The following is a 25777-nucleotide window of genomic DNA, read 5'->3' as shown; positions in this document are numbered from 1 at the left end:
TGTTATCAGAATCAGATGAAATATATATTCATTCCATAAGCTGAGTTGTAGTAAGATACTTATCTCAACATTTGTTAAAGATCATAAAACAATATAATTTCAAATTTTATGAGCAGGTGGCATGGTGAGTAAAAACACTTCCATAATAATATCTAAATGTGATTTATGTTGGATATAGCATAATTCCAAATGGTAGTGAGTTTGACATATTAATTCAGAAACATATTCTTAATAATGGGATGTTTAGGTGCTGTTATACTATGTTCACCTATCCTATGTACTATGAATCTTTGCTGCCTGGCATGTACTGCTTTTGGGAGTGAGCATGAAGTGACAATAGATCAACCTCCATACAATAACCACTACCAATCTCTGTCTTAAAGGGTTTTGCCCTTTATTGCCCTTAGAACCAAGAACGTCTATTTAAAGTCAGAATATCCGGTTTTACCTGACAGTTTTTCCCATAGTCTTGTTCAGACAATTATACTGAGGAGGGAATTCAATTAGAACCAATATTTTTTTTGGGTGCGAAAAACTGGTATTTTTTGCTGTATTTGTAAATTGTGGAGAGGAAGTCATGGCCCTCATCCGGTCCTCCCCTCCTTCCACCTCCCCCCTTGACCCTATCCCTTCCCGTCTCCTCCTATAATTTGGTGCCCCCCTAAAAAAATGGGAAAATATATGTGTCTATCTATCTATCTATCTATCTATCTATCTATCTATCCCATATCTATCTATCTATCTATCTATCTATCTATCTATCTATCTATCTATCTATCTATCTATCTATCTATCTCATGTCTATCTAATATCTATCTATCTATCTATCCCATATCTATCTATCTATCTATCTATCTATCTATCTATCTCATATATTTCTATCTATCTATCTATCTATCTATCTATCTATCTATCTATCTATCTATCTATCAATCAATCAGTCTATCTATCTATCTATCTATCTATCTATCTATCTATCTATCTATCTATCTATCTATCTATCTCATATCTATCTATCTTTCTATCTATCTCATATCTATTTCTCTATCTGTCTGTCTATCTATCTATCTATCTATCTCATATCTATCTATCTATCTATCTATCTATCTATCTCTCTATCTATCTCTCTATCTCATATCTATCTATGTATCTATGTATCTATTTAGCTATCTATCTCATATCTATCTATCTATCTATCTATCTATCTATCTATCTCATATCTATTTCTCTATCTGTCTGTCTATCTATCTATCTATCTATCTCATATCTATCTATCTATCTATCTATCTATCTATCTATCTCTCTATCTATCTCTCTATCTCATATCTATCTATCTATCTATCTCATATCTATCTATCTATCTCTCTATCTATCTCTCTATCTCATATCTATCTATGTATCTATCTATCTATCTATCTATCTATCTATCTATCTATCTATCTATCTATCTATCACATATGCACAAAAACACTAATATAAAATAGACTTAAGCGGGGTGAATATATTGTGGGCAATGGAGGAGGTGCCCCTTCAATGCTGGCACCCGGCGGCAGGGGCCTCCATTGTCTCCCATAGTTCTGCCCCTAATTTCTATACACATTCCCGATTCTCCCACTATCTAATTGTAAAAAACTGGGTGTGACCATTTTCTATGCAAAAAAACCACGGTAAATATAAAAAATATTGGAGGAATAATCTTGTACCCAAAAAACAGGCAAATTATTATTGGTTCACATTAAAGATATATATTGCTGTCCCAAAGAAAAATATTTGGAGCTCTTAGTAGCTTTTAATTGGCTATTATGGATTTTTCTATTTTTAAGAACAGTTAAAAAATGATAGAAAGCTATTTTTTGAGCAAATAAATGCTCCATTTATTTTAGGAGTGCATAATAATGCATTTTAGGTAATTATTTAGTCAAATTAAGCCACTTTTTTTCCTTTTTAAAAAGAAAAACACCTGTGATTTTAAAAACACCTGTATCAAGTATACAACACCCCCATATACCTGTTCCACATTATTTTGCGAATGCCATGTTGGGTGACAGAAAGCATAGCTTTACCCCTGTATGAATGTATGGATATGTATAAACATACATACATATAAACATCCACAACAGACCTTACATACGTATAATGAATAATATATGTATATCTGTGTGAAAATGTATATATGCCTGGGTGTGTGAGATCTGGGCATAGCGTAGTCCAGGGTGTTAAAGAACTGTAAAATGTATCTGTAATTGGCAGTGAAATACCAGGACTATTTAACTATTGTCGCTAAGGGGCCAATTTATCATATACTGTGTTCTAAATGGAAAATGATAATTTTGCCTAAATTGGCAACATAAAAATTTCATTTTTTACACAGATCTAGGCAGAATCTCTTGCCGGGAAACGGGATCAATCTATGCGCAGCCTGTGCATACGTCATCGGCAGCAGAAGGAGGATGACTCTCTGAAATACTCTAAGGTACAGTTGCCCATAGGCAACTATAGGCTTCACTTTTCAGAGTTGGTAAATCAGATTACTTGTTCTGTTAGCGTTATCTCAGGATGGAAGTAAGAGTCTAAAATTTTTGGAAAAAAATAGATTTTTAAATTATAAACAAATGGTACTGATATAAGCGCTAGTCCCTCTGGGAATTCTGTATAAACAATGTTCTTATGTGAATCAATTTGTTCCACTATAATACCGTTGTCACGGTGGCTGTTCGCAGTTCTCCAAATAGCCGGTTGTTGTGCGGTGCCAGGGAATTATGAAATATAAAAAGGAGAACAAGTACCATATAGTATAGTGTATTATGTAATTTAACTGCACACTTAAAAATTCAAATGTGTACCTAATAAATATGCATTTAGTAATAGTTCTTGAATCCACAAACTATGCTCCCTGACACTTCAGCCTTCTGCCCCATCACTCCAGCCTCCTGTCTTTCCAGCCTCCTGCCCCATCACTTCAGCCTCCTGACCTTTCACTACAGTCCCATCTTTCCAGCCTCCTGCCCATGTCCCTCCAGCCTCCTGCCCTGTCTCTCTAGCCTGCTGTGTAACCAACCCCCTACCTAGCCGCCTCCAACTTACCCTTGTATTGACAGCTGCATGCTCCTCTAGTTTGTGCTCCTCTTCCTTTGAGCAGCACTGAGTGATGACAATGTACATCATGCAGCTCCAAACAACATGGAGAGCCATTAGGTTCTAGTGCCCAGCAGCCATTTGCAAGTCCCGGCAGTAAAATAAGGCAATGCGGTCTCAGAGCATGCGGAGGGACTGCAGTTGAGCTCCAGGCTGCTGTGCCCTGGGCAATAGCCCTGCCAGCTCGCCCCTTTGTGCATCATCATCACCATCAGCAAAGACAACAATGTTAGATGTACAGCCAATTTGTTCGCTTGATTTTTGTAAATGTTTTCTGCTCTGTTTTTGTGTGTTTCTCCCAAAGGAGACTGGTGCCTTGCCATGAGTTGGATCAAGAATGATGTTCCAAGCTTTGCTCCCTGGCAATCTTGATTGAACCTTTGTCCGCGTACTACACACTTAGCGCCATGCTATCTATGTCACTGGCTTATTAATGTGGCTGAAGTGGGCACAGTTAATTGTATTTTCTGATGTACATTGTGTTCACCACTAGAACCTTACAAAAGTGTGTCTAAATATAGCTCTGTGTCACGATATGATAATGGAAATGATTGAGTTTAACAAGCATCACTGCTTGTCCCAACCGCTGTTTGCTGAGCAATCCTGACGCCACTGTCTGCAGTGATTGGAATTCTATTTATTGTCACCTGCCAGAGGTTACTAAGGAGGATTGCTATTGGCTCCTATTAGTTTAAAAGGCAAGGAGTGCTTAACCTTCTTGCAGGTTATAGTTTCCTGCTCAGTAGGTTCTAGCTTTGCTTCTCTTTTTGATATATCATGTGTTTGTATTTGGCTTGTTCCTTGTCTCTGTTCCTGTCTTAACCCTAAAGTGTTTCTGATGATTCTTCTGCCTCAGACCATGAAATTAGATACATTATTGTTATTTTACCTTGTCAGTTCTCTAGATATCTGGTATTTCTCAGTATATTTCAGTTATTGTCACAACTTGACAGTCGTGGTGTTTCCCTTCTATAGTATTGTAATCATTATCATGTGTGTGATATTGCTGCAGAACCTCTTGTCAGATGTTCTTACATTTATTCTCATTCTCTCTTTTTATATTAAACCTTTCTATAGATTATTTATATTGTTTCAGTAGGACACCTGATTTATCCCATATATCATTTTGTGATCACAATAATCTGGGATAATTTATTGCTTCCCATGCAGAATGCTTGGGGCATCTGAGTACTGGTAAGCATATCTGGTTTTAAGTGAAATGTGGATGTCTTCAGTGAGTCAGATTGTCCTAATTTTAGAGGCTTATCACTGTGTTACCTGTGTGATACATTCTAGTACCTAATTTGTGCCAGTTCAGAATTTAGACATTGTGTTGTGTAGAGAGATAATTGTAATGAGACAAAGGGTTAGGCGGGCACATACTCAAGTGTTCCAAGCTATAGATGGCTCTTTTCCCTCCCAAAAGGACTTTAATGCTGTACAACTGAAAGCTAGCTGGGATAATGAGACAACATTTATACAGTGCACTATTTAACTTTCTCAACCTCAATATGTCCAAGACTAAGCTCCATCCTTCTTGTGTCACCACCACTCCCCACCACACTATCACAGTTGACAACACTATCAACCCCTCATTTAAGTATGCTGCCAAGGGCTCACCCTTGATTTCACCCATTCTCTCCCCACATTAAGTCACTCATCCACTCCTGTGGGTTTCATCTTCGTACCATTGCCAGAATTCACCCTCTCCTCTCCCTCAACACTGCCAAAACAACTTTCCCTCAGAATAACTGCAATCTTTTTGTCTCTAGTCTTCCCCAGCCTTCTTTCCACTCTCTCCTTAACGCTGTGACTTTACTGATTTTTCCATCATGCCGCTTTGTCTCTGCCTCCCAAAGCTAACAATCCCACTACTGGCTCCCTATCCCCTACAAGATCCCATTCAAACTTCTCAACCTAAGATTCAAAGCTCTCTTACGTTCCTGTCCTTCATACATCTCCAACCTAATTTCTCTCTACACCCCCTTCTGCAGTGTTCTGTTGGGCAGCGATCACAGCCTCACCTCTACAGTGATTGCCACACACCACTCTCACTTCCAAGACTTCTCCCACGCTTCCCCTAGTCTGTGGAATGCCCTATTTCATTCTGTTAGACTCTCCCCCAACATCCATTGCTTCAGTGCTTCCTCAAAACCCACCTATTCACCCAAATTTACCAGATCTCAGCTTGATTGGGTCTTCCCTTTATCATCCCTAACTCGTTGCTTCTTTCCTTACTCCCACTCCTCCCCCTAATTTTTAAAATGTAAGCTCTTGCATGCAGGACCATCTCTACTCCTGTTTCATCCCTCTACCAAGGCCCACTAACTAATCCATTATGCATAAGTTACAGCTATGCCTACATATATTACTTTGCCTTGTTTACCCTGTTTTGTACATTTACTAAGTATGGTGCTGAGACAATGTGTGGCATCATGTAAATGAATAATGATAAAAATAATAAATTAAGTAAACAAATATGAAAATAAATAAATAGTTTGTGGAGACTGCTCTTAAGTGCCCCCTTTGTAGTACTGTATTTTACATTACCTCCAATGTGTGCATGTTATAACTGCACTCTAACATAGAATCTAGGGCTAGCTATACAACAAATATTCACTAAGTATGTTAACCCATTAAGTGTAATATGTAAGTCTACTGTACATATGATCTGGTAGTTTAGACTTGTGTATTAGTATAATGTGTTTTAGACAAGAGATGATCTGCTTGCTTTATTTCATTAGTTGACCTCATGACATTATTTGAGTTTAAACACAAAATAAATACACTCAAACTCATTAAAAAAAACTTTACAGCCATTTCTCTTTAAATATTTTAATTTTTAAGTATTACAATAACATACATACAAATTAAATATGTAATTTCTTATCAAATTTTAAAATATTTTTCAGTTAACAAGCTATGTAAAAATTTTATAGGACAACAAAATCATAAAATTAAATTTCCGGATATGCACCATAAAGGTAAAATACATGTTTTAATTATTGAAAATTATAAATAAACAAACATTAGTTATATAAAAACTGTATCATGACCCCCTCAAAGAACAGTGCTGCATAATATGCCAGCACTTTTTAAATATAATAATAATAATAATAATAATAATAATTATGATAATAATAATATTAGTAATACTCATTTAAATAATAATAATAATAATAATAATAATAATAATAATAATAATAATATCAGACCTCATATCAGTTATACAATGGATATATGCAATCAAGCATTTAGGAACTTCCAGTATAATATCAATCTTTGGATAAGGGTTGGGTCTCCATCTGTTTCTGGGAAGTTCTCTTTTTATAGTAAATTTAAGAAAGGGTTCCTTTTGGGTCATCTGTTATCTAGTGATTAAATGATTCACAAGTATTCCCTTTTTGTATTCCTGTTACTTCTGCTTTCTTGCTCATTAAGTAAAATAGAATAATAACATTTTGTCATGAATAACTTATTCAACTTGTACACCTAGTTTTTAAATTATTAAAATGCCTATATTTTTATATATTAGAACCACAACCCCGTGGCTGATGTACAGTTGTACAGGACTAGATGTTGTAGTAACTATAGTAACAAATCAAGTTATATTACATATACTTAAAAACATGTATATTGTGTTATTTATAGGACTTTTGAATAATAATAATAATAATAATAATAATAATAATAATAATAATAATCTGTATAGTCTATCAAGTACAGGCTTTCTGGTAAAAAAGTTTGGTGGAACTAATTCTTAGGATTTTTTGTACTATAACTTCCACTTGTTTGAAGGTGGAGCATATTCAGCACATGTGACTCACTGACAAAAGTTCTCCGTCTTCTATCACAGGCAGATGGCACATTTAAAACACTACTGTGCAATGTATTGTATTGACACATATTCTGTGGAAATTTGTTGACTTATTTTGGTTGAAGAAGCTTTTTGTTTAATAAATGTAATTTCCTAATTTATTAGCTAATAGTTTTCAATGTTCTACTTAGTCTCAAAATTATGATTTTACTTTATTTAAAAAAATAAAGTGTTCTAATAAAACAAATCAATTACAAAATACACAGATATAATGCAATCATTTTCCCATCAGCAACCATTTCCCCAAATTGTCAGGACGCAGAAGATCCACCACAATGTGTTATCTTCAAATATGCTACTGGTTTCCGTGACACAACCTAGAAACAGAAAGCATTAGCTATATGAACTTAACATGCAAAAGGCATTGTCTATAGCATGTACAGTATCCACAAACAATTCTAGACACTGGGCAGATCTCTGTTCACCAACGTAAATGAAGAATTCTTGCATACAGAGCATGCGCACATGTGAATAATCCGCATCTTTGTGTCTGTACCATTCTGAATCAGACGGAACTCATCCTTATGAAAGAAAAAAGAAAGAAGAGGGTAGACTACTACCCGACTCTCGGCGCTAATGGTATTGATACAAAACTGTCAGTAAGGATCAGCTGCAACTGCTTGGAGTTTGGTGTGAACTCCCACTGCAAGTACTAATGGAACAACATGGGCAATGCGCTATGATCACGTCTGACTAAAATGGAATGTGTTTCTACACAATGTGACACACACTGAGTGAATAAAAAAGATAATTTTTTACTTCTAAAAATGGAATACATACATCACATACAATACATTACACACAGTACATATAAATGAATTGGACTATTGAAATGCAAATATATAAAAGTTGTATCAAAATGAATGCTTGTATCAGAAAGTGGATCTTCTGTAGAGCAAAAAAAGTGATACAGTTGAATGTAACAGGTCAGATCAATTGTGTCATTTCCATGGAATAAATTGATACTGTCTCAGTTCTTTTGCACACTGTTTAAAATTACTGCATTCTCACACCTGGAATAAGTGTAGGTTATCCATATTAATTGACTTAGGTTTGAAGATGTCGTGCTGGCGTCCCAGCATATAATTGTAGTATTAGTGATAACCAGTTAGAGTTGTGAAACTCCTATTGTGAAATGAATATTCCTGTGAAAGGATATGTCCGTCAACACATTGGAGATGAAGCGGCAGACAAATGGTTATCTTTCTCTCCGTGTGTTTGAAAAGAGAAAGTGTGTCTTACCGCTAGCAGGATGGATGCAGCAGCGCTCTCCCAGATCAATACAGTCACTGTGGGGAGCTGATTGTCGGCGTGCCGTGGGATCGGTAGCTCTGCTGTTTGAGGCTGTTCAGTCAGCTCCGGAATCCCGCTGGCAGAATATGTATAGCCGTGCTCTCCCAAATGGATGTGGTCGCTGTGGGGAGCTGGATGGTGATGCTCCGTGAGACTGGTGTCTCCGCTGCCTGTGGTTGTGCGATCAGCTCGAAAATTCTCCAAAGGTACAGGTGCAGGTGTGTAGAACGCAGTGGAAGGACTGTGCGGCAATGACGTCAACGCGTTTCGTCTCTTTGAGCTAGAGACTTTTTCAAGACTGACATTGCACTTATCATTGCACTTATCATTGCAATGTCAGTCTTGAAAAAGTCTATAGCTCAGAGCATCACCATCCAGCTCCCCACAGCGACCACATCCATTTGGGAGAGCACGGCTATACATATTCTGCCAGCAGGATTCCGGAGCTGACTGAACAGCCTCAAACAGAGGAGCTACCGATCCCACGGCACGCCGACAATCAGCTCCCCACAGTGACTGTATTGATCTGGTTAAGCGCTGCTGCATCCATCCTGCTAGCAGTAAGACACACTTTCTCTTTTCAAACACACGAAGAGAAAGATAACCATTTGTCTGCCGCTTCATCTCCAATGTGTTGACGGACATATCCTTTCACAGGAATATTCATTTCACAATAGGAGTTTCACAACTCTAATTGGTTATCACTAATACTACAATTATATGCTGGGATGCCAGCACGACATCTTCAAACCTAAGTCAATTAATATGGATAACCTACACTTATTCCAGGTGTGAGAATGCAGTAATTTTAAACAGTGTGCAAAAGAACTGAGACAGTATCAATTTATTCCATGGAAATGACACAATTGATCTGACCTGTTACATTCAACTGTATCACTTTTTTTGCTCTACAGAAGATCCACTTTCTGATACAAGCATTCATTTTGATACAACTTTTATATATCTGCATTTCAATAGACCAATTCATTTATATGTACTGTGTGTAATGTATTGTATGTGATGTATGTATTCCATTTTTAGAAGTAAAAAATTCTCTTTTTTTATTCACTCAGTGTGTGTCACATTGTGTAGAAACACATTCCATTTTAGTCAGACGTGATCATAGCGCATTGCCCATGTTGTTCCATTGGAACTCATCCTTATTTCTCTTTCTGTGAAATTGAGCATTTCAGGGTGAGTACTGGGCGACGGCAATGCGATCACAGGTGCTTGCATGGACTGTGGGAGTGTCATGGGCGAGTATCAAAAGCACCATGCAAGTCATGAGTATGAGCAGGAGTAACTAGCTATGGGCAACCGGTGCTCCTTCGCAGTGTGCAGCACTCTGTGGGCAGCACCACCAACCATCCACAGTTCCTGTATCTGGCTAGTAGGGTGTCTGGAATGGCACCTTGCAGAGAAAATCGCAGATGCAGTGTTGACCGGAATGTCATCTGGACGCTCCAAACAGCAGACTGCAGCTATTACAGCCTCCCGGAGCATCCAGGCAGTGGTGTTGTTCTGGTCGCTTGTGGCCCCGCCCCCCATGGCATTACATTGTGTGCTTAGGGGGGGCGTGCGTAAGTTACAGCGCTTCATATGGGGAAGCGAAGCCTGTTACTGATGACTCTGTTGCACCTAGCATGGGCCTGGTGCATGGGCTGATACTAATGATGATGGTTTCAGTGATTTGCATAAAATCAATGGGCGGCATTTGCGGCTTTCCGCTTGCAGATGCATGGATCCTCACATTAGCCAAATGGAATTATCCATTAGTAACAAATCTGGCTTCCGCGGCTACCGCAACTACAGTCACTCTGTAAAAACTGCCCCACAATAAGCAGGAACGACTAAAGTTCAGGCTGGCATAGCAAGCACTTGATGTGCGGTATTACATTATTCCACTTATTTTGACTTGAGATCCTCTTACCTTAATTGCAGGGAGCTTCATAATTGACATCAATACGACGTGCTGTGAAAACAAAGATGCACAATGTAAAATATAAAGTAGGGATTGTCAAATGTAAGTTTTTAACCGTATCCACATGTCTCTTTAATCTCTGCTGATGGCACATGATCAACATTTCCATTCTAGACCGCTTTGTACTGGTCTATAAATGCTGTTTCCGGTTGTTCTCACGGTGCCTGTCTGTGCAGTAACGGCGTTGGCTTTAATACAGTTGGCAATTTAATATAACTAAAGCTTTAATTTGTTCAGTTGAAATGGAGGCAAGTTTGGAGTAACATTAAGTGAATAAATAAAAAGTTATTTTTTGTAATGTATGATTACATCTCTTTCCCTATAGGACAGGAAATCTTAAAATAAGTTATTCTTCTTCACCCTCCCTTGCAACAGGTTTGCTCACCTCAGCAACTAGTCCATGAAGAAGACCATAAAAAGAGAAGCTGCAAAGTTAATAAGGAATTGCTACCACAATAGACAGTAACATGCGCAGGCGGAGATCACACTGAATTTAATTCTCCTCTAAATGAGCCCTTATAAGTTTATAGTATAAGCACAAAGCAGAGATGGAATTGGTATTTAAGAGGTTTGGAACCATCTATTGAATCTAACAAGCAATGGGGGAGATGTACTAAACCTTGGGGCCATATGTATTAGGGTGAGAGTTTAGAAATGTGAGAGTTTAGCAGTAAAACTCTCACACTAATACATTAATCGGGTTGTATTTTCAATACAGGAAACACCTGGATGAGAGATTAAATCTTGAGAGTTTTTTGAGTCTGAAAAACATGGGAGTCTGCCTGTTCTGTGACTTTATTACATTGGCTGAGTTTTCTCTCACATTTTCTAAACTCTCACCCTATTACATTTGGCCCCTGGAGAGAGATAAAATGGAAAAATAACCATTAAATCAGCTCCTGACTGTCACTTTACTAGCTGTATTTGAAAAATTACAGGAGCTGATTGGTTGGTACTTTATCTCTCTCCAAGGCTTAGAGCAAATACCCCAAAGTGAGTAGACCTTGATGAGCAATTGTCTTTATAGCATCATAAGTTTGAGTTCAGTTTTTGTCAGATGATGAAACAGAGGACGGATAACAATGGCTAGTCCTGGTGAAGTTTTAATCAGAATAAAATCACGCAACAACTCACTGGGCTTATAATAATCCATCAGAGTCATCTGAGCTGACTTCAGGTCGGTCACTTGACTTTGCTGCTCTACCTGAAAGGAGAGCTCCATTGGGTCGGGGCCAACCTGAAAAGAAATCAGAAAGTAAAAGAGTTAACTAGTCCCTTCATAAAACCAATTGCGGGGTCATACTGTACATTCAAGCAGCACATAATGCACAACACCAGTTGCGTGTCCAAACTACCCTTGCCCCTGCTTACCGAAACAGTCAAACCATAACAAATTAATGTAGTTAAATTATATATTTTCGGACACAATCGGTTAAAACTTATTAATATTGACATTCCTTTATTCCACATTGATATGGTTGATAGGGAAAACTGTTTTCTATAACATTAAAAGTCCACCCAATTACTTATAACAATTGAAATTAAAATGTAATTTATTATGAAATCAGTACTTACCTTTTCTAAGTAGATTACAACTTCGGATTGTTTAGTTTCTGTTTTCTTCACCAGTTCATTTGCTAATAGCTGGGATGGTATGAAAGGAGAGACTGTCAAAAATGGGTCTGTAGACACGTTGATGGTGGGTTTGAGATATTAACTGACGATATTTTGTAGCTACAAAACTGGTGTGATGTTCTCTTAAAAGAAAACTATACGTTCAGGTTCTGAAATCCCTTTTTTTATTCCTTGCTTCCAATGCCCATCCTGAACACCCCCAAGTTCATACACAAGCTAATATCCCACATCCTTAGTGCCTCAAAATGTCATATTGCTGCATACTAGAAAGCTGAAACCCCTCTTTGCTCACTATTATGAATAGAATGGAATACATCTCTAGCATCCTTCATTATGCCCCCACAAAATCCCCCTCGACTTGGGGTCACTGAACCTCTTACTATAAGTCCCCTCCATCATTTTAGGACTGAATGAATTCTCTGTGCTCCACCCTCAGGTTTTATATGGTTACTTCTAATGTTCCCACTTCTTTGTCTATCCCGCTCCTTGATCCTCTCTTCCCTCCCTTCTCCCATTTAAATGCTTTGAATACTAACGTTTCCAGTTAATTCTGTTTAACCAATTTATTCATGCCATATATTACTGTATATTAGTAGATGATAACCTTTTGTATGTACCTATGTTCTTTCCCCATTTCCTCTCTGCCCCTTACCCATATTTTTTTTCTATATCCCCACATTTCCTGGTCTCTGGAAAATATGATTGGAAAAATATACCATGGAAGCACAGAAGTATTGAAAGCAAATACAGTATCCAAACATAGAAAGATAAAAAAAAAAAACCTTTCTGGAGGTACATAGATATCAGGAGAAAAACTATTCTGGAGGTACAGAGATATCAGGAGAAAAACTATTCTGGAGGTACAGAGATATCAGTAAAACATACATATAGTAGGCACAGATATATCAGGAGAGCAGCCATTCTGGAGGTACAGAGATATCAGGAGAACATACAGTGCATATAGGAGGCACAGAAATATCAGGAGAAAACCCGTTCTGGAGGTACAGAGCTATCAGGAGAAAAACTATGGCGGAGGTACAGAGATATCAGGAATAAAACTATTCCCGGAGGTACAGAGATATCAGGAAAACATACAGTACATATAGGAGGCACAGAGATATTTGTGCTGACACAGAGATGTCAGAAGACCAGACCAGACAAGTTGTCAGGATAAAAAGGCAAGAGCAGCACAGATTTGTCAAGAGCAAAGAAACTGATAAAGATACTGTATGGAGATGTCAGAAAAAAATACATCATGCACAGAGACAGTGGGATACGTAGATAATATGAAAGCCCAGAGATGTATTATTGAAGCTCACCCGATCCACTGATTCTTGCACAGGAACGTAACCTGACACCATTTTTACCATTAATATTGCCATGTTGGAATCTTCATTGTTATTATTATAACTGTAATGTGGAGAAAATGGATTATAAAATGAGAAAATAATTTAGAAAATGTTTAATATATTCTTGAAATAATGGGAACATGGGACCAAACAGAGTTGCAGGATTCATCTTATAGTCTCATATTTCAATAAATATTCATTTCCTTGGTACCATTTGCCATTGCAGTGTACACTGCTGACCATTTGAACTGAGGGGATACAGGATGCCGGCTGCCGAAAACCCGGCGCTGGAATTCCGAGCAGCGCTAGATGACCGGCACCGGAATCCTGGCATGGCTGGAGTTGTCGAAGCCAGAATCCCGACAGCTGGCATCCCGATGGTAAGTACAGAGGGCGCCTTTAGCTGTTAGCCATGAGGGGTGGGGGAGGGTTAGGTTTAGGCTGCGGGAGGGGGAGGTTAGGCTCAGGACAGGGGGGTTAGGGATAGGCACCACCCGGGGGAGGTTAGGATTAGGCAAAAAGGGTGGAGGGTTAGGGTTAGGCACTACAGGGGGAAAGTTAGGTTTAGGTACTAACCAGGAGGGTTATGGTGGGGTAGGGAGGGTTAGTGTTAGGGTACAGTAAAGGAGGGTTAGGGGGTGAATAGGGCAGAGGAACAGTACTTACTGTTTCCCGATTGTAGACATCGGGATGCTGCTGTCAGTCTATTGACAGCCAGTATCCCGAGTGTTGGAATATCATACCGATCCTGAACTGAGCACAAAATGAACGAACTAGTATTATTGATATGGTATTCGCCATGTCACGTGGTAGTGTGGCCGGTGCTTTAGAGCTCCCCCTGTCCCATGATCTCCTCCGCTCTCGCCCACCCACAAACTTGTCCCGTGTATCTGTCGCAGCAGTGGGAGCTAGGGGGTGTTGCGAGCTGACAGGATTGAGCAGACAGGACAGACCATCCAAGATTATTATACAGTAAATACAATGTACTTAATATACTGCAAGGGAAATGTGAGGGACAAGGGACAGTGAAAACACAGATGGTCTCAGGTACATCTGCTTGGCTATTCATAAAACTACTTATCAGGATATGATCCAACACTGATTAAGTCAGTGATGAGGAAACAGTGACATTCCAAGCATATGCCCTTAACTGCAAGACACATACTGTAGCAAGCACGAACACAGTGAAAGGTGCAAATCATTTAGGAACTCATCAACAGTGGAACAGGAATCAGATAATTAACAGCATGAGGCCAGACAGAGGTATAGTAATTGCAGAGGTCAATGTAGACTGGGCATTCAAGCCTAATTACATATTGAGATAAGTACATACATTAGTGTGACAAAAGGGTGGAACTGTGAGAGTATGAGGAATTAACATCATTCTAATACAGGGATGTGCAAAACATTGTATACGCGATGCTGTACATTCTGCCACTTATTGGGTGCATACTGACAATAATATTGCCGGTATGTACCCATTAAATCTCAAAGGACAGCTCTCTCTATAAGATCCCGGATAGAGGAACTTCCAGGTTAATGACCCAGAAGTCCATCAGTGCATGCGCAGAAGTACACTCACACCGCGGGGGGAGGGGGTTGGGCCAGGAGTGATCCAATTGAGTCATTCTCAGGGGGAATTGGGGAAAGAAGCCCATAGGCATCTATTGGGTGAGGCCAAGATGGCGTTACCCACTAGGTCCATGCTCCATAATGTATTGCGTTCTGGAGCTTGGTACATATGGAAATGTGTCCAAAACTCCAAAAACAGTTTTTTTTTGAGTATTGAACGCATTTCCCTCTTTAGTACATCCCACCCAATATGTGATACATTTCCACCCTACCAAAAGAAATATACAGAACCTGCAAAAGTCTGTCTGTCTATCTGTTGTTTTTTAATGGTCCCATTTCACCATTATATCACTGATCTCGCAACATATTTTGCTACTTATTTTTTTGTTTTTCCATTTTCTTTATCATATTTTGTATTTGTATGTTCAATGTGTTTAATGCTATAGTAGCGATGAACAGACAATTCTTTTATCACTGTGACATAATCATGTTTAATTCACATAATAAAATAAAAACAGAGGCATAATAAATAGTAGAAGCAAATAAATGAATAAACAAACAAATAAATAAACAAAAACAACAACAACATGCAGCAGCTACTGTACCCGTGCTGTCCTACCCCTTACCTGTGCCACCACCAGAGTTACAGGAGAAGCACTGACTTAAAGGTCTTTGGCGTTTTTGTTTCTCCTTATTTAACAATAGGTAAACAGCAGAGATATCGCTGAACGCCATGATGCCATCTCCATGTGTCAATTTATTATCTACGATGGTGTTACCTATACCCGGCAGTGGGGTGTTTGTAGCCTTGCTGGTTTCCCTACTGGTGAAATCTGGCTGTATATGGCTGTATATTAGTGGAAGTATTTGATAGGCTGCCGGTGAGGGGGACAAGAACTCATCTTAGGAGCGGAGTTTTCACAGGGGCTCCAAGAGGTACCCATGATTAGAAAATCGCTTAGAAACAGCACTCTGCATCCTGGGGCACTGAGAGTGGGGCGGATACATGGTGTGACTAGAAGAGCTGTTTAATGTGCAAAGAAGTAAGATGTATGTGGTCACTTACCTTGCAGTGATACCTATAGTGAATGCTGGCACTGGATTAGAGGAGCATTCAGTGTTCACACTGAGTGCAAATATCCCTTCTGGCTTTGGCTCCAGAACATTGTATCTTTCAGTAACCTGGTGAGGAAAACATAAGAGCCTTTTACTATTTTTACTGGCATTTATGCTGAGTGAGACACAGGATATGGGTTCAACTATATAATAACCTTGAGCAAATAATTAGAAAATAGCTTTTATTGATGTGGTTGCAGGAAAGTCAAAAGCAAATGGCTAATTGGTTGCTCTGGGTCACTGTACATGTACAAATAGTAACTGCAAAGTGAGGAACCATGAGGAAGAGAGAAGAACATAATAAGGGCACATGGTAGACTATATACGTCAGTAGCAGAGCATGAAAGAGGCGTCAATTAGAGTTGGTATCCTACCTGTACATAAGCACATCCGCTCCCCGATGCTTCCAAAATGTACTCTGCTGGGATGTCTGGCAGCTGCACGTGCTGCACATCCATTGGTTTCTCAGGATCCACTGACACAGCACTGCTGAAGCCGTTCTCATTGGTGACAGTGATAATGGGGCTGCTTCCATAAGTGAATGTGTGGCTGCCATAAGTGGAGAGCGCTAAAACAGCAACTACGGTGTCCTTAAAGGATCAAGGAAAAACAGAAATCTCATTGTATAGTATTACAAGTGGGTACATTGTGCTAAAACATTCTAACAATATAAACACTACAATGCTGACATTAATCTATACTCTGTGAACCACAGAAATGTAAATGATTTATACATAATACATAGATATAAATGTTTCTACCTTTTCCGACTCTCTATGGTTATATATATTAGTACTATACTGTTACACCCACTAAAATGTTACATAATTCTAATTTTAATGACATTGAATGGATCAGGTTTCAAATACCCAGTTGCTGTTTTGATGAGTTTGGACATTGTTCATCAATCACAATGTTGATATTCAGCATGTCAACACAGATTTTATGTTGACATTGTTAGAATCTTGACATGTTGGTTTTCTTCTCAATCTGTCCCTAGCACTAATCTCTCACCCTAACGGCAGCCCTAATCTTCCTGAAAATGTCAACATTTTGGCAATATCGACATTTGTAATGTCAACATTTTCAAAATTTTAACATTTTGCAAGTGTCGACATGAATAATGTTGGCATTTTAACCATGTTGACATTAATGTCGACCTTCTGCTATCTGCATTGTGGATGTCATTGCTGCTCCTCCGCCCAGCCATGTCTTCCTCACCAGCACTGGGACTGACAATGGTAACAGTTGAGTTGACGGCCTACATGCGATCAAAGCAGTCTCAGCCTGCCTATTAGAGCTTTACTGAGAATCCCACCATAACTGAATTAAGTGCTGGGTGTCAGCATGTGATTTAAGGTTTGGATGGCCAACTTCTTAGTGCCGGGTTCTTGGGGATTTGTGGTGAGGGACTGCAAGTTACTCCCAAAAGAGCCCTATTTTTTTGTTTCTCCAAATCAAAATGCTACCTGTGACAAGGCATACTGTTCTAATATGAATTATTACTAATTATCTCTAGCGGACAAATGTTGTAAGGATAATGAGATGTTTACCCTTACTACATGTTCAGTGAATTACTGTTAACAAGTTTAATTTATGTGACCTTTAATAAATCTGATCATATGTGCAATTATTTGGCGAGTGAATACAATACCGTGGTGGTAACGAATCCTCCATTAGCATTCTGTTTTGAGGTTAACCAATGGACGGCAGGCACTGCGGCCCCAAGGTCGGCACTGGAAGGACTGTCACTAGTCAGCAAAGCCTGAATAACATAAGCTGTCATCTCCACGTCTGCAGACTCCGGATTGTTCAATAGCGAATCAGGATTCTTTGACCAGTGTTTTTTATCATCTATAAGAAAAGCCATAAGACAAAAACGTTTACTTGCTGAAGGGTCTTAGCCAATTAAAACTATTTTTACCCCCCATTACAGAGGGGATCAATTATCATTTGATTATTGTATCTGCTAATGGTTGTAACCATTGGTTTGGGATGTTTATTCCAGTGTACCTTCAATTAAGCAATAGATACTAATGGGTACACCTTAAGTGATTTTTATGTGATGCTTTTCATGTGATGTTATATTATGTTTTTATACTGAACTGCAGTTCAATTATATGTTTAAATAAATTTATATAACAATTTACAGCCTTTATATTTGTGTATAGACGACTGCGCAGACATCTTTTTTCTTTTTATCTATACATTAATGAGGTTTATTGGCAGAATACCCTCTGGTGTCAGCAGCAACTGTCTATACTAAACAGTAGTTGAGCGGATCCAGCGCACCCATTTCTTTTCTGAACAATTGAAGGTCATTTAATGAAAATTAAAGAAAAAGGTTTCATAGAAAACAACAATGCAGTTACTTATTACAGTGATATTGTTGTAGTTTGTAAAAAAAAAATGTAAGCACAGGCACATTTCACTGATAATTACCGGCTCCAAGGAGGTACGTGCAGTAGAGGAGCAAAAGATATAGGCAGGGCTGCTGTGTGATTTTCCGTCTGGGCCATAGCGTAGACGCCGTGAGTGGAACCACAGGGAAGCACGTCAGGTGATTGCTGTAGAGGCTGCGGAAATCACCTGATGTGCTTCCCTGTGGCTCCACCCATGGCATCGACACCACAGGGGAGCACAGGTCAGAGGTCACGTCCTCCTAGTTTACTCGGCAGTACTGCAGCTAGGTGAGATACCAAAATTAAGACAGCGAGCTACCGGTAGCTCGCAAGCTACAGGTTGGAGACTACTGCCCTAAATTATACAGTGCACAGAAGTATGGGGCATATAAATTATGCGCTGGTATAGTCTGCATACTATTTGGTCTATGTATCGAAAGGGCAAACCTGGAGGAAAGGGTAACACGCTTGGGCATGTGCAAATGAGGTGGTGGAGCAGTGGAAGGCACAGTGATAAAGATATTAAACATTACAATGTGGGCTGTTGCTGCTCCATCCCGCCATTACTGCAGCTAAATCCTCCATCACTTTTAAGCAGAGATGCATCGCATGTAATATTTAATTTATTTATTATCAGCTACTTATATAGCGCCAGCATAGTCCGTTGGGCTTTACAATTGGAAACAAAACCGTACTAAAACAAGACTGGGTAATAATAGTCAGACAAAGAGGTCAGAGGGCCCTGCTCGTACATAACGATTACATGTGGCACTACCTGCACCGTAAACAGGGCACGAGGGGCCTGATTCAGAGCTGCACGCAGTGGCGATGTCGGGCGCAAGCAGCCGATGTTTTCAGTCTGCACATGAGTCCGAGTCGCACTGCACATGTGTCACGATGGTTACCGATCTGAGGTGCGGAACTAATTTGGACGCAGAGAGATTGATTTTCAGTGGGCGTTCCAAGGAGGCGCCGATGATCGGCGCCTTTGTCCAATTAATTTAAAGCGGCAACATATATAAATGCTAAACCAGGCTGGTTTAGCATTTATTTCTGTTGCCGCTTTAAATCCATCTTTCAAAACCTCCGATCATTGGCGGCTTTGATAAACCGATGGATAGTATATAAATTGAAAGCACTTTACTGTCACCTGGTGATCTTAAGTGGTACTGCAGTTGGTGTATTGTCTTGGGACAACATCCTACCTTTCTCTATGGCTACTTCATTTAGCTGCTCCAGAAGTTGTGCCCTCTTTTCTGAATCACCAGTCAGAGTATAGGTGTATGCGCACTGCGCCTTTGTGTAGGTAGTGCTCTCTGGCTCAGTGCACTTCTCCAGGCATTTCTTTGCATTAATAATTACGTCATCCTGTAGAGACACGGGGAACATACTGCATGATGAAAACACATTTAGGAAGAAAGCTAGGGAAAGGATGACAAATAAGTGGAGGTGTCTATTTAATGTTATATAGAAGTGTTTTTGACACCACAATCTTCCTACAGCAGTTTGACATAAGGGTCACCTCCCTACTCAGTGTGGTCTGAGCTCCCCTCTTGTCTGTAGCTCCCTCTTGAGTCCATATTCAACTTCATATCATGACCCGGCACCTGCCATATGCAGACCTGACCTCAGTTACACAATTACATGAGTGGATAGATCACATGTCTTTCACACTATCAGCACAGTCCCCTGAAATACTCTGTGTGACTGTGAACATTCTCCATGATCTAATTGGCTACAATTTATTCTAGCCTCACCCATTTCAAGATTGTTCATGCACAGACATTTTAGACTAAGGGCCTGATTCAGCAAGGATCTCAGTTGCTAATACGCACGCAATTGGCTGTTTGTTGCGTTCTGCGCAATGCATATGCATCGAAGTGTGCGTGCATGAACCAGTCACTGCGATTGGGACTACAATCGCATAGGCTGCACAGACCCATCACAGAGTGATTGACAGGAAGTGACGGGGGGGGGGGTAGTCGGTCAAATGCAGGCGTTCCAGTGCGTTTCAACGCCATTGCAGAGGCGCAGCGTGCCTGGCTGTTAGCAGTTTCTGACTAAGTTCAGGTCTTGTACAAGTGTGCGTTTGGGTCTGATGTTACTCGATGGAACCGATAGTTTCCAGGGGCGTTTCTAGAGAGGAGGGAGCCTGTGTCCAGTCTACGACACGGGCCCCCTCCTCTATGTCCGGCAGCTGGCAGCGCTCTGAGCTGTGCGCGGCCAGCACCGAAGTCATAGACTCTGGGCACTAGAGTGTGCCCAGAGTCTATAGAGTATGTGCAGGTCACCGGGAAAATGGCCACGGCGGCCATTTTCCCTGTACTGCCCATGCGTAAACGATGGAAAAATGGCCGTGGCGGCCATTTTCCAGTCGTTTTTACAGCGCCAGACGTGGAACTCCGGAGAGGTAGTAATACTATGGGTGCAGGGTGTGCGGTGCGTGGCCCAGGGGCCCGTGTTCCCCGCACACCTTGCATCCATTATAGATACGCCCCTGATGGTTTCACTATTCTGCTAAGTATTACGGATGTACGTATTGTAAAGTGGACGTCCTTATGTGGTAAGTTTGCAGTGCGATCACATGGGGTGGCTTGCTATCGCAGTTGATCTGCGTGCGTACGCAATATTGCGATCCATAGTGAATCAGGCCCTAAATACAATAGACCTGATTTATGAAGCCCACTAGATGCACCCTACAAATCACTTGGGGTTTGCACTTGCACCTCAAGTTCTATTTATTGGACCTTGAAGTGCGTATACAGTAGATGTGAAAGGATGTGAACAAATATGAAGTTAGGATACCTTGCAAATGTGGAAACCACATCAAACGCTGGTTTAAACTCATTCATGGCTTAGGTTATCAGGGCGGGATGTACTAAAGGCTGAAATGCGTTCAAAACATGCGCAGAATGACTCCAGAGGGAATTCTGGATCACAAACCTGGAGGTCTCTCTATAGCAAAGGACAGCTCTTATCGCATTTCTAGCTACATACTGACGATATTATTACCGGTATGTACCACATTGTGGTTGTGTTTGGAAATCTTTCTATTTACTGAGCAAAGTGCACATAGAAATGCTACAGTATTTTTCAACTGTAAGATACAAAATGTATCACATTAAAGGTAGGCAAGAACTGATAGTCACCAGCTTCCTCTATAACACATTTTAATGCTTCACTGTCTGTTTTTTATATATGTATTTCACTTATTTATTTTTATTCTTTATATGCAGCTGCGGCTGCTCTTAACTATTTCCTTTACACTTCACTTTTCTTATTAGAGTGATGCCTTGGGGTGGCTTAGCTGGGTTAGTTTGGGGGTGCCCTGCGCTCTGGATTTGAACCCTAGTATGTTAGGGACCTACCCTACAGAGGTTACCCGGATGTGGTGGGTAGGCCCATTACCTTGGCGAAGATTATGTCAAAAACCTCTATTTACTGCAAAATTTATTTATTTATATATACAGTAATCAGTTCATTTGGAGTTGTGCACTTGTATTCTTTTTGTGTATATATCAATTGTCTCCACCAGCTTTTTTTGCATGGTCATTCACCAAGTAGTTTTGCCTAGTGAAAATGGATATAAACCCTTCCTTAAAGCAAGGAATGCACCATCTCTACTCTTATATCACACATATTTTGGTCACTCTGTAAAGTAAAATCTATTCTGCGCATTGTTCACAAAAATTGTACATCAAGTGCATCTATTTCATACTGATCAAGGAGTGCCCTCTGCCCCCCCCCCCCAGATCCTACCATCGGCAAATGCAAACTTTTGTTTACCTGGAAACGCCACAAACTAATGCGCTTTGGAGGAAAATCCAGATGCCCCATGTCGAAGTCAAATAATTGGTTATGATCGTTTGTAATTATTATCTGACGATCTAGTCGTTTATGGGCTGATACAGAGTAAATCGGACGCTACTCTGTGTTGGAAGCAAGCCGATACACACAAATGCGTATATTTATATATCATTCAAGGTTTAGTCAAGTGTGTGAGAAGCAGGAGTATGTCTGTGACAAGTAATTAAAAATACACAAAGATACTGTGAGTGTTTGCATATATATTGAGAAGCTCCGCATACAGATACAATATGTCTGTGGCAATTGAAGTGTAACACAGACATTGATATGCTCAGAGGAAGTGTTCTGAATGTAGAGTTAGAAACAATTGTCAGAAGTTTGACTATCATTAGCAATTGTATGCCTTGTGTCCAATGCTGATGTGGTTAAGAAGAACTGACTATTGTATTCTAAATAAGCATAGGAAAGCCTGTGTTAAAGTTATCAGATTCTTGACGCTGGCCAAGGCTTGCTCCACCTGTGAGCAGGACAAACTTCATTTATATGACCTTTTGGAATTAGATTCAGATGGATATAATATCAAAAATATCAGTTACTGGATAAAGCTATAATATATATATATATATATATATATATATATATATATATATATTAATATATATAATTTTAATCCATGACACAAACACTAATGCACATTTGCACACACATGCATACACATAGACAATCGCATGTGTATCCACAATGCGAACACATAGACGCTCTTATGCGTACGCACATACCCACGAACATACCATGTAACTATTTTAATATGAAGACGCACAATGCACATTAGCGTATGTAAGATAAAATGCACAAACACACAGTGCATAATTGCGTTATGCACAATACAAACACGCACCGCAACATTTGCACCGTGCTCAGATGCACAATGCATACTTATGTATTTCTGTAAATATCTCACTATTACTTATGCAAGCACATATAGAAAAGGTTTTGACAATCATTATGGTATAAAGTGTGCATATATGATATGGTAGAAAGTGTGCATATATGATATTTAAGGTATACAACACCCTGTTTATTTCCAGATATCCGAATCTATCAGCAAGGGAGTCGCATCTTGCGTTCGATGGTTATGGATTATAGGAAATTATTGGTTAGAATGTATACTCTGTATGTAGTGTCTTTACCTAGTTTAAACTAGGGGTGTGCACCGGCCACTTTTCGTGTTTTGTGTTTTGGTTTTGGATCTGGATCTTTCTTCGTGTTTTGGATCTGGATTGGTTTTGCCAAAACCACCCTTCCGTGTTTTGGGTTCTGGGTTTTGTGTTTTGGATCTGTATTTTTTTAAAAAAAGCATAAAAACAGCTAAAATCACAGAATTTGTAGGTTTTTCTGCTCCTATGCTATTATTAACCTCAATAACCTTAATTTCCACTCATTTCCAGTCTATTCTGAATACCTCACACCTCACAATAGTGTTTTTATGTCCAAAAGGTTGCACCGAGGTAGCTGGATGACTATGCTAAGCGACACGAGTGGGCGGCACAAACACGTGACCCATCTAGGCATGAAACTGCAGTGGCAGACAGGATGGCATTGAAAAACTAGGCCCCAAACTGTACATAATGCAAAGAAAAAAAAGAGGTGCAAGATGGAATTGTCCTTGGGCCCTCCCACCCACCCTTATGTTGTATAAACAGGACATGCACACTTTAACAAACCAATCATTTCAGCGCCAGGGTCTGCCACACAACTGTGGCTGAAATGATTGGTTCGTTTGGGCCCCCACAAAACAAGCTGGCAATTTATCTGTCCCTGCACAAACTGGCTCTACGGAGGCAAGATGTCATCCTCATCCTCCACATCCACCGATTCCTCACCCTCTTCAGTGTGTACATCCTCATCCTCACAGAGTATTAATTCGTCCCTGCAGGAACCACAGGTCCCTCTGTACGTTCTGGAGGCTGGTCTCCCTGGAAGAGTTGATAATTCATTTTATGAACATCATCTTCTCCACATTTTGTGGAAGCAACCTCCTACGCCTTTCGCTGACAAGGTTCCCGGCTGCACTAAACACTCTTTCGGAGTACACACTGGAGGGGGGGCAACTCAGGTAAAATAGAGCCAGTTTGTACAGGGACCTCCAAATTGCTTCTTTTTCCTGCCAGTACAGGTATGGACTGTCTGACATGCCTACTTGGATTCTGTCACTGATGTAATCCTTTAACAGACAGACGCACGCTTGTCGCTGCTGCTTTGAGGATTCAAGTGCGGCTACAGCCCACACAATTCACAAAGACAGAAAAAAAAAAAGAATATTTTTATTGTTTGTGGAGCACACTTTGAGGGTTACACCACCCTTTAACAGTCAGACGCACGCTTGTCGCTGCTGCTTTGAGGATGCAAGTGCGGCTACAGCCCACACAATTCACAAAGACAGAAAAAAGAAGAAGAATATTTTAATTGTTTGTGTAGCACACTTTGAGGGTGTCACCACCCTTTAACAGACAGACGCACGCTTGTCGCTGCTGCTTTAAGGATGCAGGTGCGGCTACAGCCCACACAATTCACAAAGACAGAAAAAAGAAGAATATTTTTATTGTTTGTGTAGCACACTTTGAGGGTGTCACCACCCTTTAACAGACAGACGCACGCTTGTCGCTGCTGCTTTGAGGATGCAAGTGCGGCTACATCGCACACAAGTCACAAACACATTAAAAAAATAGTTTTTTATTTTTTGGAGCACTTTGAGAGTTACACCACCCTTTAACAGACAGACGCATGCTTGTCGCTGCTGCTTTAAGGATGCAGGTGCGGCTACAGCCCACACAATTCACAAAGACAGAAAAAAGAAGAATATTTTTATTGTTTGTGTAGCACACTTCGAGGGTGTCACCACCCTTTAACAGACAGACGCACGCTTGTCGCTGCTGCTTTAAAGATGCAAGTGCGGCTACAGCCCACACATTTCACAAAGACCGAAAAAAAAAGAACAATATTTTAATTGTTTGTGTAGCACACTGTGAGGGTGTCACCACCCTTTAACAGACAGACGCACGCTTGTCGCTGCTGCTTTGAGGATGCAGGTGGAATCTAGACGGGATTTGGAACCGAGGACACACTACCTCCATCAATTGTCTAAATCCCACTGCACTAATGTCGGATACCGGACGCACGTCTAACACCAACATAGCAGTCAAGGCCTCAGTTATACGTTTTGCTTCAGGATGACTGCTGTCGTACTTCATCCTCATCGCTAGGGACTGTTGGAGGGTCAATTGTTTAGTAAAAGTAGTGATGTTCCTACTTCCTCTCTGGGATGATGAACAACTCCCAGCAGCAGCAACAGCACTAGGAGGAAGTGGTTCTTGATCTTTCCCTATTTTATTTTTATCGGAGAAAGTTTGGTCCTCCATTTATGTTATATTGATATATATACGTGCGGCTAAAGCGCACACAAACACAGAAAATATTTTTTTATTTTTGCTGGAGAGTAGTGCACTTTGTGGGTTACACCACCCTTTAAGAAATGAGCCAGCCGGCACTTTACTTATGGGACACAGGCGCCCGCTTGGCGCTGCTCCTTTGTTGATGCACGTGCAGCCAC

At 40.1% G+C, this 25777-nt stretch overlaps 1 protein-coding gene across 1 annotated transcript in view; it reads right to left on the bottom strand.

Annotated features, from left to right (window-relative positions):
• Positions 1-10236: 10236 nt before the first annotated feature.
• Positions 10237-25777, bottom strand: part of LOC148518865 (alpha-2-macroglobulin-like protein 1) — a 101036-nt gene continuing 85495 nt past the window's right edge. Inside the window, exons 30-37 of the mRNA XM_088476945.1 lie at positions 19566-19728; positions 17613-17812; positions 16333-16548; positions 15909-16024; positions 13241-13331; positions 11862-11930; positions 11421-11523; positions 10237-10277 (exon numbers count right to left, since the gene is read on the bottom strand). Of these exons, the coding sequence (XP_088333071.1) occupies positions 10237-10277; positions 11421-11523; positions 11862-11930; positions 13241-13331; positions 15909-16024; positions 16333-16548; positions 17613-17812; positions 19566-19728 (999 nt within the window). The remainder of the gene's footprint in view (positions 10278-11420; positions 11524-11861; positions 11931-13240; positions 13332-15908; positions 16025-16332; positions 16549-17612; positions 17813-19565; positions 19729-25777) is intronic.

The sequence above is a fragment of the Taudactylus pleione genome, unplaced genomic scaffold (assembly GCF_031769625.1).
Source record: "Taudactylus pleione unplaced genomic scaffold, aTauple2 ptg000198l, whole genome shotgun sequence".
NCBI lineage: Eukaryota > Metazoa > Chordata > Amphibia > Anura > Myobatrachidae > Taudactylus > Taudactylus pleione.
Note: the sequence above shows the minus strand (reverse complement) of the source record. Positions and strands in the feature narration are given on the sequence as shown.